At 33.1% G+C, this 13,883-nt stretch overlaps 3 protein-coding genes across 5 annotated transcripts in view; 2 read left to right on the top strand and 1 right to left on the bottom strand.

Annotated features, from left to right (window-relative positions):
* Positions 1–13,883, top strand: part of LOC130814806 (oxysterol-binding protein-related protein 4B-like) — a 988,965-nt gene that overhangs the window by 336,646 nt on the left and 638,436 nt on the right. The window lies entirely within an intron of this gene.
* LOC130814795 (putative clathrin assembly protein At5g57200) lies at positions 3,824–8,218 on the top strand. The gene is made up of 15 exons (XM_057681003.1): positions 3,824–4,098; positions 4,228–4,297; positions 4,594–4,691; positions 5,168–5,306; positions 5,396–5,523; positions 5,603–5,695; positions 5,859–5,909; positions 6,009–6,074; positions 6,176–6,241; positions 6,334–6,414; positions 6,491–6,568; positions 6,887–7,060; positions 7,155–7,230; positions 7,302–7,426; positions 7,522–8,218. Exons 1-15 carry the CDS (start codon positions 4,009–4,011, stop codon positions 7,981–7,983), a joined length of 1,797 nt encoding a protein of 598 aa, XP_057536986.1. The 5' UTR covers positions 3,824–4,008; the 3' UTR covers positions 7,984–8,218.
* Positions 9,125–13,883, bottom strand: part of LOC130814824 (uncharacterized) — a 6,374-nt gene continuing 1,615 nt past the window's right edge. The window contains exons 2-3 of one of the 2 annotated variants that reach the window (XR_009042492.1): positions 10,607–10,743; positions 9,125–9,729 (exon numbers count right to left, since the gene is read on the bottom strand). Coding sequence is in view for 1 of the 2 variants with exons in the window: in XM_057681049.1 (XP_057537032.1) it covers positions 10,658–10,743 (86 nt within the window). In the remaining variant the exon portion in view is untranslated. Of the gene's footprint in view, positions 9,730–10,405; positions 10,744–13,883 lie in introns of those variants that run through there. The other variant, XM_057681049.1, reaches the window with a different exon arrangement.

The raw sequence follows: 13,883 nt of genomic DNA, 5'->3' as shown, positions 1-13,883 counted from the left end.
CTTGTATATTCTAACTATTATCTATTACTTTATTCTACACATAACTAAAATTTTTCACATTATTTTTTACACTCCCCCTAATGTGAAAAAACTTTAATTCATTGTTGATGCCCTTGTCACCCACACTTGCAATCTCGTACTTTTGATTTTCTTTTCTAACGCCTATGTCTCCATTCTCCCTTGTCATCAAAGTGCATGTCTTCTTATGTCTTTTTGCTGGTGAAGACTCCACTCCTTTAAGTGATGATAATTCAAAACATATATTAAATTAAATAATAAATTAAGTAATTATATTTAGTTGTTTAAGTAGGTCCAAAATCATATTAAATATTAAGTGATTAATTGATAAATATTTTAAGTCCAAAATATGTTGAATTAAGTTTGAATAAAAATGACTTAAGATAATTATCTTTATTTAGATAAGGTTGTATATGAATTTGAATTTGAATTTAGACGTGTGTTTAATATGTTTTACACGTTTTATTTTTTGAATGTTTGAATAAATAATTTGCTTGGTAATCAATATATACGATTTATAGGTTTTCCTATAAGTATGAAGATATTTTGAATCTTAACTAAAAGTAGGAAAAAGAATTCAAATTAAGCTAAAATATAGGAATTTAATTTAAATTATATTTAAATGGTTTTATTATTTGAATTATTGGATTTTAAATACCTTGTATGAGCATTAACGTGGGAGTACATCAAAGAGATGAAATGGCTAAAAATAGCATCCAAAAACGTGTTTGAGAAATACTCTAATGAAGCATCAGTTTTACTTAAGGCTCAAGGTTTTGAAGACTTTTTCAGATTAATCAGACTAGTGAGATTGTAGGATGAAGCTTTCATGTTTTGCAAGATTATGTTGAGGCGTGACATATATATATATATATATATATATATATATATATATATATATATAAAGAATTAAGACTGCAACACTTCTCATAATTTTCTCTTATCTAGTATTCATAAAATGTTGTAAAACTTAGTTCATCTAACTCTTTCATTTATAATAGGTTTTAGACTTAAAAAGAGTTAGAACTTTTGATTATAATTACGCCTAAAATTGGAATACTTTTTAAAGTATTCAATTTGTTTTCTCTTTTGTGAGATTGAGATTTGTACTTTTATTAAGAGAATTTGTAAGACATTCTTCAAGAGGAAGAACGTGGTGAGAGAAGATAGAAAGATTTTTTAAGTTGTTTTAAAGTTCATTAATAAAAGGCACTGGATCCTACGGGTTGGAAGATAACCCATAGGCGGGGAGTAGGCTATTAATAGCTGAATCTCGTTAACAAATCCTTTATTCTTGTTTAAGTTTATTTGTGCACATATTTCTTAGATCTATCATTCGACCTGAAACAGTTCCAGAAACTGCTTTGAAAGTCTCTCAAGCTCTTGAGCTTACCTTCCAGAAAAATTTTTAAATGGGCATACTCTCTATTCACCCCCTAGAGAGTATTCGATCTCCTATCAATCTTAGCTGTTATTCTTATTACCAAGTATCTTCCAGCTACTATTCATCTGTAACATATCTTCTTGTGGACTGTGCTTATGTCACCAGTCATTTTTCAAAATATTTCTTTCTCCAGAAGTTTTAATCTTTGGTGCCTATGTCACCACCCCATGTCAATACATGTAACGATTTTATGTTTCATCTTAAACTTCTCCATAATTTCTTGTTTCCATTTTATTTTGTTTTCTTCTCTTATTCTTTTAGGTAATCTTGTTACTAGCCCTCACAAAAATTTTCTCCAATGTTCTTTTACTTTTCTTTTTTTTTTTTGCTTCATTTTTTTGTATTTACGTGTTCTTCCTTTTTATTTTTTACCCTTCTTATCAACTCCCACCAATTTTTCATACTTTCTCTTAATTTTTTTTTCTTTAATTAGTGCTCATGTCACCAACTTTTCAAAATCCTTTTATAAATCTTAATTTCTCAATTTTCTCTTTTTTTTAATTTCTTCAAATTCTTTTGTTAATGCCCATGTCATTAACAATCTCCATAGTTTTTTACTGTTAGTGCTCTAGTCACTAACCTACTTAATTTCTTAAAAAAAAAATTCTTCATTTTTTAAAATTTTATTGGTGCTCTTGTCACCAACATCCTTCATCAATTTTTATTTTGTTATTTTCTCATTATAACTTTTCTTTATTAGTGTATTCTTATAAGATATCCAAAATACTTACCACACATCTTGTTCTGGTCCTCCGATCCTTTCTTTGATTGCTTCATCGCACTTTATTCTCGGCCTCTCGATCTTTCTGCTCCGATACCATGATAGAAGTTTTGGGCGCACGCGAAATTTGTAGTTGGACCCAAATAAATATTGTATTACATTAACTGAATACAAATATTTGATCACATTATAATTTGTACAACAATATTTTTGGTGGGATACTTGTTCCGCACCTATACACTCTTCACTGCTATATTTATGTGAGCTCATGTCTCACTTATCAATCTCTCTATTTTTATGTATATATTTTGTGATTTGAGTTCATGGCTCAATCTTTTGTTTTTATGGAAACTTCTTGCTGTACATGAGATGCAAATGTCATAATACTCTATATATACTTGCTATAGAACATTCTAGTAGATAAGGTAGAATTTTATCTAGATATTTCTTTTCTTATTTGATACCTTTCTTCCACAATATTCTAATATATTCTAACTAATATCTATTATTTTATTCTATACATAACTAAGATTTTTCATATTATTTTTTACAGATCAATGCATTAAGGTTAGGGTTAAATATTACTTCATAACATGACGTAAAGAATTAGGGTTAAGTATAAGCAAAACATTGAAGAACTCGGAAAGAAAACAAAATCACTCTCGCTGTAGGTACTTACATTGCCCGAGCATTAGCATCACCGACCATTTGTTTATCACATATTGAGTTTGCTATCCCAAGCACTCACCCAAGCAATCTTTTCCAATAACTGTTGACAGTCTGCATAGTGCTTGTTTGAGCATATTTACACCAACAACCTAAACTTGGACCAATGCTTGTCTATCAACATATAATCAACATTTGACATCTTTGTATAATGGGGGTGTTTTGGTTCTTAGCTTTTTAGTTAGTTCTTTAGCTGGCTTTTGGCTTTTATTTATTGGTTGGTCAAACATTCAAAAAAAAGTGTTTGTTAATGGCTTTTAAAGCAGCTGAAAAGCTTTAAACCAAAATGAAAAAGCTGCTCCAACGAGCTTTTTTGGTTGGCTTTTGGCTTGTTAACCCACTTTTTCTCTAATAAACAGCCAACAGTCAATTCTCAAATTTACCAAACATCTCCACAAACAGCTAGCTTTTTCAGCTAATTTAAAAGCCAACAAAAACAGCCAACATTTCCAACTGGTCAAACAAACTAATTAAAAAAATCAACGGCCAATTGTCAAACACCTCAATATAAAATTCAACTAAAACAAAAATTTGTCCGAAAAATTAAATGACAATATTTAACAATAGTTTTAATATTTGTTTTTCTAATAATTGGCGAATAAGGAATAGAACTCCATACATGTTACATCGACATGCCATGATGTATATTCTATGCCAACTCCCAAACATGGTCAAAATATTCAAATAAATCAAATTAAATTATTCAAGGAGGCTAGGTTTTGTTTGTTTTTTTATTCAAATAAATAAATTATTCATTCACCACAAATTTTACAAAAGAAACAAAAAAAACCCAAATTCCAATTTCACAAATAGGAAATTACCAAAATAACCCCATTTCTAATAATCAATTATTGTTTGTTTTTTTTTTTTTTACGCACAAACAAAAACTCCTATTACTCAATGTTTGTTATTGTTTGTTTTTCGTTTGACATTGTTACACCACCAACCTTCATCACCAGAAATGCCCATCAACAACACCAACATCAACTAATTCATCATCCTTCATTTTAATTTCCCCACATTGTTTCTAGAAATTAATACCCATTTATTTTCTTATAATAATTTTAATTATTATTGAATATATAAAGTTTTCATTTTTATGGGAACATTTCAAAGCTTTCGAAAAGCTTATGGAGCCCTTAAGGATTCTACCACTGTTGGCCTTGCAAAAGTCAACAGCGAATTTAAGGTTTATTTCCCATTATTTTCTACACATTTTATTTGGATTTTATATATTTTTATATTTTATGATATGTGATCATGATGAATGATGAAATGGGAAATTGTTGGGTTTTTTTTTGTTTGTTTGTTTGTTTAGGATTTGGATATAGCAGTGGTGAAGGCAACTAATCATGTAGAGGCTCCTCCAAAGGAAAGACATGTTAGAAGTAAGATTTCATTTTCCCTTGTTTTAATTAAAACATTATTATGATCATTATATGTTAGATATAATAATAATAATAATCACATTATTCTTAAAATGTGATTATGGGCATGTGTTTGATAATAAAAGATGGTCAACCATAGGCAAATTTTTGCTAATTTTGATGATTTTGGATAAATTTTTCTTATGTTGGTGATTGATGAAATGGGCATTGATTAAATAAAGCAAAAGTTATGAATTATGTTGTTTTTTTGGGAGTTTTTGGTTAATTTCTTTCCTTTTGTTGTTGTTGTTGATCAGAAATATTTGCTGCAACATCAGTTGTTCGGCCACGAGCAGACGTTGCGTATTGCATTCATGCATTGGCAAGGAGGTTGGCCAAGACCAAAAATTGGATTGTAAAGTTTTCTCCATTTCAACTTCAAAATATTAATATTGGCTAAATTCTGCATTGCATAAATGCTAGGTTTACCAGTTTGGGGTTTACCTAAATTTTGTTTGTCATAAGTTTTTGGTAAAATTGTTCCTTAATATGGTATTAGAAGCCAACGTGACATAAGAATTAAAAATTTGAATCTCATTCACCCCACATTTCAAGTGGAATATTTAGCATCATGTATAAAGGAAACATGAATTGGATATGCAATTCTAGCCCAAAGAGCTATCGTGTGGGGGTGTGATAGAGTGTATAACATATCCTAGGGTTATAACCATCAGCTTAAGTTTTTTGTTAAGTTGGTTTCTTGACAATGCAATCTTCATTTAGTAACTTCATTAAGCAAGTCTTGAAACACACTACATTACTTCAACTGTCCAAATAGGAGAGGATAAATTTTATGCATATTGGTGGCTCATGGAACAATGTAATCAACAGGTTGCAATAAAGGTATTGATAGTTATTCATAGGACATTGAGAGAAGGAGATCCTACTTTTAGGGAGGAGCTACTGGCCTACTCACACAGGGGACAAATCCTTCAAATTTCAAATTTTAAGGATGATTCAAGCCCATTAGGTATCTTTATTGTGCTTTTCCCAATTGTCTCCTTTAGAACATTTCTGCTTGGAAAGATAACATTAGGGGTTGTGGAAATTTTGATGCAGCTTGGGATTGTTCTGCATGGGTTCGGACATATGCACTCTTCCTTGAAGAAAGACTAGAGTGTTTTAGGGTGTTGAAGTATGACATTGAGGCAGAACGATTGACGAGATCTTCCCCAGGTGCAAGCAAGGTCAGGAGATTTGTCAACTATTTCCCATCATTATTTTTTTCTCTGGCCCTTTTAACCATTGTTTGTCGTTTCTTATCAGGTACACAGTAGAACCCGCCTTTTAACCCCCGATGAACTGTTGGATCAACTGCCTGCTCTACAGCAACTTCTGTTCAGGTTGATGGGTTGCCAGGTGAGAAGCCGATTTTCTTATAGACTTTGAATTATCCTTCTAAAATTTAAGGATACAGGCTTCTCTGGTTCTGCCCTGCTCTGAATAAACACTAAATTAGCGCCTAACAGACTGCATTTACTTTATACTTCAATGAAATGTTCTGACTTAAACAATTCGACAGCCTGAAGGAGCGGCTTGCTGCAATTATCTTGTACAGTATGCTCTAGCCTTGGTATGTATATTACTCCTTGCTGTAGATTCATAATACACCCAACTATTGTGGTACTGACAGGAAAACTGCATTCTTTTGTGTATCTGGCTGTATACGTAGGTGCTGAAAGAGAGTTTCAAAATTTACTGCGCGATCAATGATGGAATAATCAATTTAGTCGATATGGTATGAATATATCTATCCAACAACTTATTAGCGAATCTGAGATCTCGTAAGAATTGGGCTTTGTCATCTTATCTTCATTTGTTGTATACATGTATGTATAGTTCTTCGACATGAGTAAACATGACGCAGTGAAAGCACTTAACATTTATAAAAGAGCAGGACAGCAGGTAAGATAGAGCAACTCTAAGAAAGAAGCTTTTTCCATCATCCTCTGTAGTTTTTCCTTCAAACTTTTTAGGTATTACTCCCAATTTTGCAGGCCGAACATTTAGCTGATTTTTATGAATTCAGCAAAAGATTGGATCTAGCCAGGAATTTTCAGTTCCCGACTTTACGACAGGTTCTTGTCTACGACTCAAAGAGAAGATTTCATGTTATTAAGTTTCAAAAGTTGACATGTGTTTTTTCTTCCATAGCCTCCTGCGTCATTTCTGGCTACTATGGAGGAATATGTCAGAGAAGCAACGCAAAACGGTTCTGTGTCGAAGAGACTGGTTAGAATTTGCACGCTATAAATCTTTTTTAGTATTTGAATTGCTCGTGTTGAAGCATACTGCTAGCTAGAGGTGTTCATTTGGGTCATCGGGTTGATTTCGGGTTAGGTGTTTCGAGTAGGTAAATCTACTTTTGTGTCCATATTGTTTTTTACATAATTGTAAATCATTTTTGAAGTCGGGTTAAATCGGATTCAGTTACAAAGTCGGGTAAATTTCGGGTCATCGGGCCTATTTTGAACACCTCTACTGCTAGCGTACAAACAAATGAGGCGGGTGAGACTACAGAGTTTGAAGTGAGTTTTATTTGAAGCGCAGGAGTATCAAGAAAGGGATGAATCCCCACACAAAAGCGAAGAAGCTGAAAATGAAATAAAGCAAGAGGAAGAAGAGGAAGAGAAAGCAGACGAGCCAGAGGAGGAGCCTCAACCAGAGCCCGAACCTCAATCTGAACCTCCTCCCTTGATATCCACAGACGATGATGATCTTCTTGTATGCACATACGATATTTCATCATTTTCCTTTCTTGAACAGCGCACACTCGATAAATATCAACCCATCTCTTTGTCTGAGCTCTTTTGTACAGGGTCTTAGGGAATTAAATCCAAGAGCTGCAGAATTGGAAGAAAGCAATGCCTTAGCTCTTGCCATTATTCCACCTGGTAATACTTTCTCTTAATGTGCTTATATTTGTACTTGATGAGTGTATTTTTTGATTTTCATCGCAATATAGGAGGTGAGCATCGTTCTACTCCAAGCAATGCCTTGATGGAGTTCGATGGTACATCAGGATGGGAGCTAGCCCTTGTTACAAAGCCTAGCAACATAAACAACGCCCCACTGCCAGAGACCAAACTGGTTTGTCTTCTAAGCTTGTAAATATTTCCTTGCACCCTCTCTTAATTCGATATCCCTGGTTTGATCTGAATTTCTGAATTTATGGTGCAAATTAGGCGGGTGGCTTTGATAATCTATTACTGAATAGCTTATACGAAGATGAGAACGCAAGAAGACAGTTACAGATGCAGAATGCAGGGTATGGTCCATACGGAATGGCAGCAGGTGCAATGCAAGTACACAATCCGTATGAACAACAAAATGACCCATTTTCAATGTCGAACAACTTTGCACCACCAACGAACGTTCAGATGGCTATGTCTCAGCAACAGCAACATCAAATGATGATGCAACAACAAATGATGATGCAGCAACATAACCATTACCAACAATTAACACAACCTCAGAGTATGATGATGGTGCCATACCAAAACGCCGCTTCACCCTCTCCCTACCACCAGACGCAGCAGCAGCAGCAGCAACCCATGGGCATCGGTTCATCTAACCCATTTGGAGATCCATTTTCTGTGTTAGCTCAAAATGGAACAGCCCATCATGCAAATCACGGTCTACTTTAGACAGTTATGGCTTCCTTCCATTTTTGGCTTGTTTTTGATCTTCTATCTAGGGGTGTCAATCAATTCATTAATGTGTTTCTTTAATTTTTTGTGTGACTAGCATTCATTTAGTGAGTTTTTCATTACTCCCCTGTCTAATGTGATATTCTTTTGTATTCTTTTCACAAAAAAGAAAGCATTCATATTCTGAATTTTGGTCCGTAAACTTTATAAAACTCGATTATCCATGTTAGCAGAAGTTGATAACATTTTTCATTCTTTTTAATTTCTTGTAGAAATTGACAAAATATTATTAAGCATTGTATTAAGTCTTTAATTTACAGAATCATCTAACATGGATAATAGTGAAACCGTTCAATTTAGTATTATGTTATTGGTAAGGATAAAAAATAACAATAATAATAATATCACCATGACATTCTAAAAGGAAAATTTTCATATAAAAGTTATACATGTATTTTTAAAGAATGTGACGCCAGCATTTTTATTTTAGCAATATTAATAAATAAGCACTTTAATTACGTTGTTTTATTTTACTTTCTACAACAAAGTTGCTCATGATATCATATATTTTTTTTTAAAAAAAAGCTAGTTATTGCAAAGAAGTGTTGTTCATGGTTTTTCGACATTGAATTATGTATATAGTTGAATTTGTATACATACAAAGACGAGTATTCAATCCACTCTATTTGTACTCTAGAATCATCCATGTTAGCAAGGATCCCCGTGAATCCTTGATTTGATTGCATTAGACTCTCAATTCTTTGTCTTAATATTAGCCTATCTTTCATGGTTTTTGAGTTGATTAAAAAGTTAAATTTATGTCTAAGTAAATTTTTTTTAAAACGAAGTTAATATTGATCACAAAACTATAAAGATCGGGATAAAAGAGGTAAAATAAAATAAATTATCTAAGTGCCCTCGAGGGCTCTGCTCCTTTGTGTTTGCCCCGATTCCAATCATTTAGACTTGATCATTGAGCAGGTTATTATGTAACATTTTTATAGGCTGTATATATACTTAAAGTACATATTTACTCCACCAATCATATAACTAATTCAATCCCAACTTACTACCATATGAAAGTCCCACAAACCACAAGCAACTGACCTAAAAATATTATCTAAATTATTGTTAACTATCATCTAAATTTAGTAGCACTTCCAATAATATCTCTGTAACCTATGACAGTATTCCCAAATTAGAAATACAATTACAATTGGCTGCTCTGTGAAACTTCATGCATAAATAAAGTAGAGATGCCAATGCAGATGAAAGGTATAACATTTGCATAACGGCTAGACTAAAATTAACTACAATTATCTGCTGAATTTTACAGCAAGTAAACGCCACCTCTGAAATACTGGGGATGCAGAAGTCGATCAGAGAGATCTAATGCGTATCCAAAGACAATCGCATCGACTACTACGTAAGATAAACATGGATACAGCACTGAAAAGTAAAAACTACCAAAAATATACATTAGAAATGTCTATCATATTCAGAATGATCAAGTACAGGATGAGGTTCCACCCCTATCTAGCTTGATCTTACAGACAGCACAGCAATAAAAGTGGCTGATACTTGTTTTTGCTGTAGAAACTACGCAATAAAAGTGGCTGATACTTGTTTTGCTGTAGAAACTACATATTCCATTTACGTATACACATACCAGCAAGCTTGACTGCCATCGAGTATACAGGTTAATTCGCCTTCATGTTTTGTGATCAACCCACGAGCAGAGGCCTGCATTATCAAACAATTTATTAATTGATAGGAAGATTTAGGTCTCTAAGATATTGATAACCCCACTAAATGGATCCCGCCTAGGCAAGCATTGGAGGTTGGATATGAGACCTTACCTTGTGATCACAAACAGATTTTTTCATATGACCTTGATTGAAAAGGTCATTTGCAACTATAATCCATTATACCCCTATACTTTTGAGAATAAGCCTTTAATAAACAAAGCAAAGACCACCCAACAAATTTAATCGGCATGCCGTTGTTTTCCTCAACCCATTTTGGCTTTAGAATGTCCTATTCAGAAGGGGTATGGGGTTTTCTCCTTTTCAGGCAAAACCATTTTGACTTGCAAAATAAGCAATCCAAGAGTGCAAAGGTTCGTTAAGGTTTTCTTCGACCAGACTCAAGTTAGAATTGTCATTGCAATTTATAGGAATAAGATCATTTTCCCTCTTTGTTCACAATTAATAAGATCAATTCAATTATGATGACGTTTCAATACCAAATTTGAGACCAAACAATGTGATGCCTGGATATACAAGGACATACAACAAAGAAGGGATTGATTCTACAGGATTTTTACTTTTTGAAGAACTGACTGTCCTAGTTGCACTGTGATACAGAACTATAGGCCGCAAAAATTATCCAATCCATTTCACTAAGGCTACCGCGACCGTGACCAAGACCGTATATTTGCACTATTCATAGATAAGACAACCAAAAAGATACAAATAGAATCTCAAGCTCAAAGTAGAACTTAACATTTACCAACAATATGCTAATATTGCATAATCTTCTACCATAATTTTGGAGTAAGCAAAATAGAATTGAAATGTACAAAGCAAACACAAAATCACAAATACTGGACACTACTTACAAAAAAAAAAAGACACAAGAGGTGAATCAGACTGGCAGTAGATACGGTTTTTTATTCCTCCTCGTCAGAAGATGATGGCTTCCCAGGGACAATTACGTGTACCTCTACCTCCGCAGAATTGGGCTCTGGTACTGAACCTGTCACCAAAGCAGAAGACCCTGTTAGTTATGAATATTAAAAGCGAAAAAACTAAGCAGTAAGTAGAAAATACTATCTTTCCGTGTACTTCACATGTTTTGTTGAAATATTACAACTAAAAGAAGACAAAAGAAATACATCTTTTTCAGGTGCATGAATATTATACGTTAAAACATACTGCAATGTAACATTGAGAAAAAAGTGTGCCAAAACTAATATATCTTATCATATAATGCGGCTAAGTTCATGTTACTCTGAGATTCTCAAGGTTTTAACTTTTAGGAACTTATAGAAGTCCTTAGCTAGAGCCTGGAGTACTTCTGAAAACTGAGACTCTTGATTCAATACTTAGATATTCATATGATCACCGAGGTGTACAGTCGTTCAATGTAAAATATATAACAAAAATGATTCGTTAACATCTATAAATCAAAATGCATGATGACAAGATGAATGATGCAGCAGAAGAATTGTTGATTTGACAAGTCACAAGGCTAGGAAACAGCCGTGCACTGTTACCGTATTCATCCCACCTTACGAAAAAACAAAACAAAATAAAGTAAAATTTTTGGCCTAATTGATGTTTCTATCTAGGTAATTATTGTGCACCTCCTACTTTGATTAATGATCACAAAATCAGCAAGATCTCCTACATCCAGTGTTGTGACATCTTGTTATATCAAATTAAAAAGGTAATACAAAGCTCAATAAAAAAATCAATAAAAAACACTTTTTGGCTCAAACAGCAACATTAACTGTAAAAGATACGTTGCAATTAGGAGTAAGGAGTAAGGACCTAACAATGAAAATACATTACCTACCCAATTTTTTGCATCAAGTGGTGCCAAGAATGCCCAAGACAGACCAAGACAATGAGATTGTCATATATGAGATATGAGGATATAATAGGTATTTTAGTAGGAGTTAGTTGGCATATTCTAGAAAGGGAAACTAGTATAAATAAGGCAGGGGGAGTAGAAAAAGATATCATAACACAAATATTGTACACAAGGCGCAAGGCAAAAGAATGAGCTTCTCGTAGACAAAAGCAAGTTTTTGGTACGCAAAAGCACGATCTTCTAATTGGTGAGGCACTCCTTTTGGTTCACAAGCTATTGACACAATTTTGAAACATACTTAATACTAAGAATAATATAATATTCATTTTAGAATTACATGAAAAGATCTAAAACATTGGTAATCATTGCGCTAAGCTACTAATATAGTGTAAAGTAGCACAAGTAGATACTTGAAATTACATTCAAAGCAATTTGTCTAATCGTTTTCTATCTAGTTACAAAAAGAAGAGAATTGAAAAACTTGTAAGAGAATAAAAATGAAAATTCTAGATGAAAGAAGACATAGATTTAAGAAGATGGAAATTAAAAGAAAAAGGCATGGAAAAAGAAAAACATATGAAGAATCTAAAAAAAAAATAAAAGATGAAGAATTCCTAAGAAAGAAGATAGAAAATGAGAAAGAAAAAACCGAAGGTACTTAGGCATGTAGAGGCATTAAGATAGAAGTCCACAAAGCTATAAAACTGTAAGCAAATCCTTATATGAACTTTTCTCTTTTTCTATTCATAAACAAGAGCAAATCCTTTCTTTTTGTTCTCTCTTCGACATAGGCAACCTCTTTTATCTAAATTTTACTTCTATATGACAAACTAATAAAACAATTTCTCCCAATCAACAACATTTTATTACCCCAATGTCAATAAGTGGCTGCCATCTAGAACAGGTTTTGAGGTCGAATGTACGCAATCTTATCCTTATTAATAGTAACACTTACAAAGAACATCATGTGCAGCTTCACATATAATGAGTCATATTACTATAGTCCATTATAATCTGAAACCTCATTTTTAAGAAGTGCAAGGCAAAGGCAAAGGCAAAGGCAAAGGCACAGGCTTTTTGTATCTGAGGCACATAATTTTGCTAAAAAGCTCCAAAATCAATTTTATAACATGTTTAATACTTAAAAGTTAAAACAACATGAAATTCATATTATATAATATATAAGTAAGCTAAACACTACTTCAGCACATAAAGTCATACGATAACTCAATACGTCGATAAAATAGGCTTGAGTTAACAAAAATAAAAACTAAAACAAAGACAAAGGTAAAGAAAGAAAACAGTGATTCTTAATGCTTGAAATGTTTTGCGACACGATTAAACTAACACTTAAAACCAAAATCAGAATCATACGTCGACCGGTGAAGATGGCGGCACTTCAAGGTTATTTTTGCTCTTTCATTTTTCACTCTATATTTTTGCTTTAGGGCAAGAAAGCGGGTATATTTTTGCTTTTCATCCGAGGCACAATCAAACAAACAACTAAGAATTGACCGTTATTTCAGTAATACTAGGAAAAGACATATCAAAATCACATTAGTTAAAAACGAGACGTGTGAGGCACGAAAACCCGGACCTCGCCAATGTAGATTCAAGGAAGTCTTTAAGTGATTTCCTAGGCGTACCTCGAGTGTGCTTATTAAACGGTCTACAACCAAAAAACTAAAAATCTTTAGCTCAATGAAATAAGGGACGCAAAAAACACAAGATGCAAAAAGTGTATAAAAACAAAAAGCACATGCTTTCTAAGCCTAGACTAAGAAAAACAATTTTTCTAAGAAAAAAAACTTCCAAAAAAGAAGAAAAAACACCCCATCTCCCCACAAAAGAACCCCTTTGCATGATCAGACACTTCATTTCGCATCAAGTTATCTTGTGTCAGATCCTTAGGTATTATCACTTCGATACTTCACTTGGGGCCAAATTCGTGGAAATCTTACTAAAATAGCCAAATCGGACAATATTCGTATCCCACACTTCTACCAGATATGAGAAAACTAATAAAAAAAAGTAATCCTTGAGGCATTATATTATGTTGTAAAATAAAGCATTGTTGTGAACCATTGTTACTTGGAGCAACATTCGGTTTGGAATGGGGGACAGGAACGGGAACACGAAACGCAACCTAAATTGACTCAAGAATGATTTGGGTACGAGATGCATTATGTATAAAGTACATATTTGAAAACAAAATTAAAGTAAAATTATTATTTTGCTTTAAAAAATTATTTTCATATGGAATTTTGATTAGATTTCTAGGTTTCATCTCGTTTTTTCTC

Source organism: Amaranthus tricolor, chromosome 6, assembly GCF_026212465.1.
Source record: "Amaranthus tricolor cultivar Red isolate AtriRed21 chromosome 6, ASM2621246v1, whole genome shotgun sequence".
Taxonomy (NCBI): domain Eukaryota; kingdom Viridiplantae; phylum Streptophyta; class Magnoliopsida; order Caryophyllales; family Amaranthaceae; genus Amaranthus; species Amaranthus tricolor.
This window is presented reverse-complemented; position numbering and strand designations above follow the sequence as displayed.

Excerpts from the sequence above, each read along its gene's own strand:
- LOC130814795 (XM_057681003.1), top strand. The coding sequence starts at position 4,009 with ATGGGAACATTTCAAAGCTTTCGAAAAGCTTATGGAGCCCTTAAGGAT. Across the intron at positions 6,569-6,886 it reads GTTCTGTGTCGAAGAGACTG|GAGTATCAAGAAAGGGATGA; the intron begins GTTAGAATTTGC and ends TTTGAAGCGCAG. Across the intron at positions 7,427-7,521 it reads CACTGCCAGAGACCAAACTG|GCGGGTGGCTTTGATAATCT; the intron begins GTTTGTCTTCTA and ends GGTGCAAATTAG.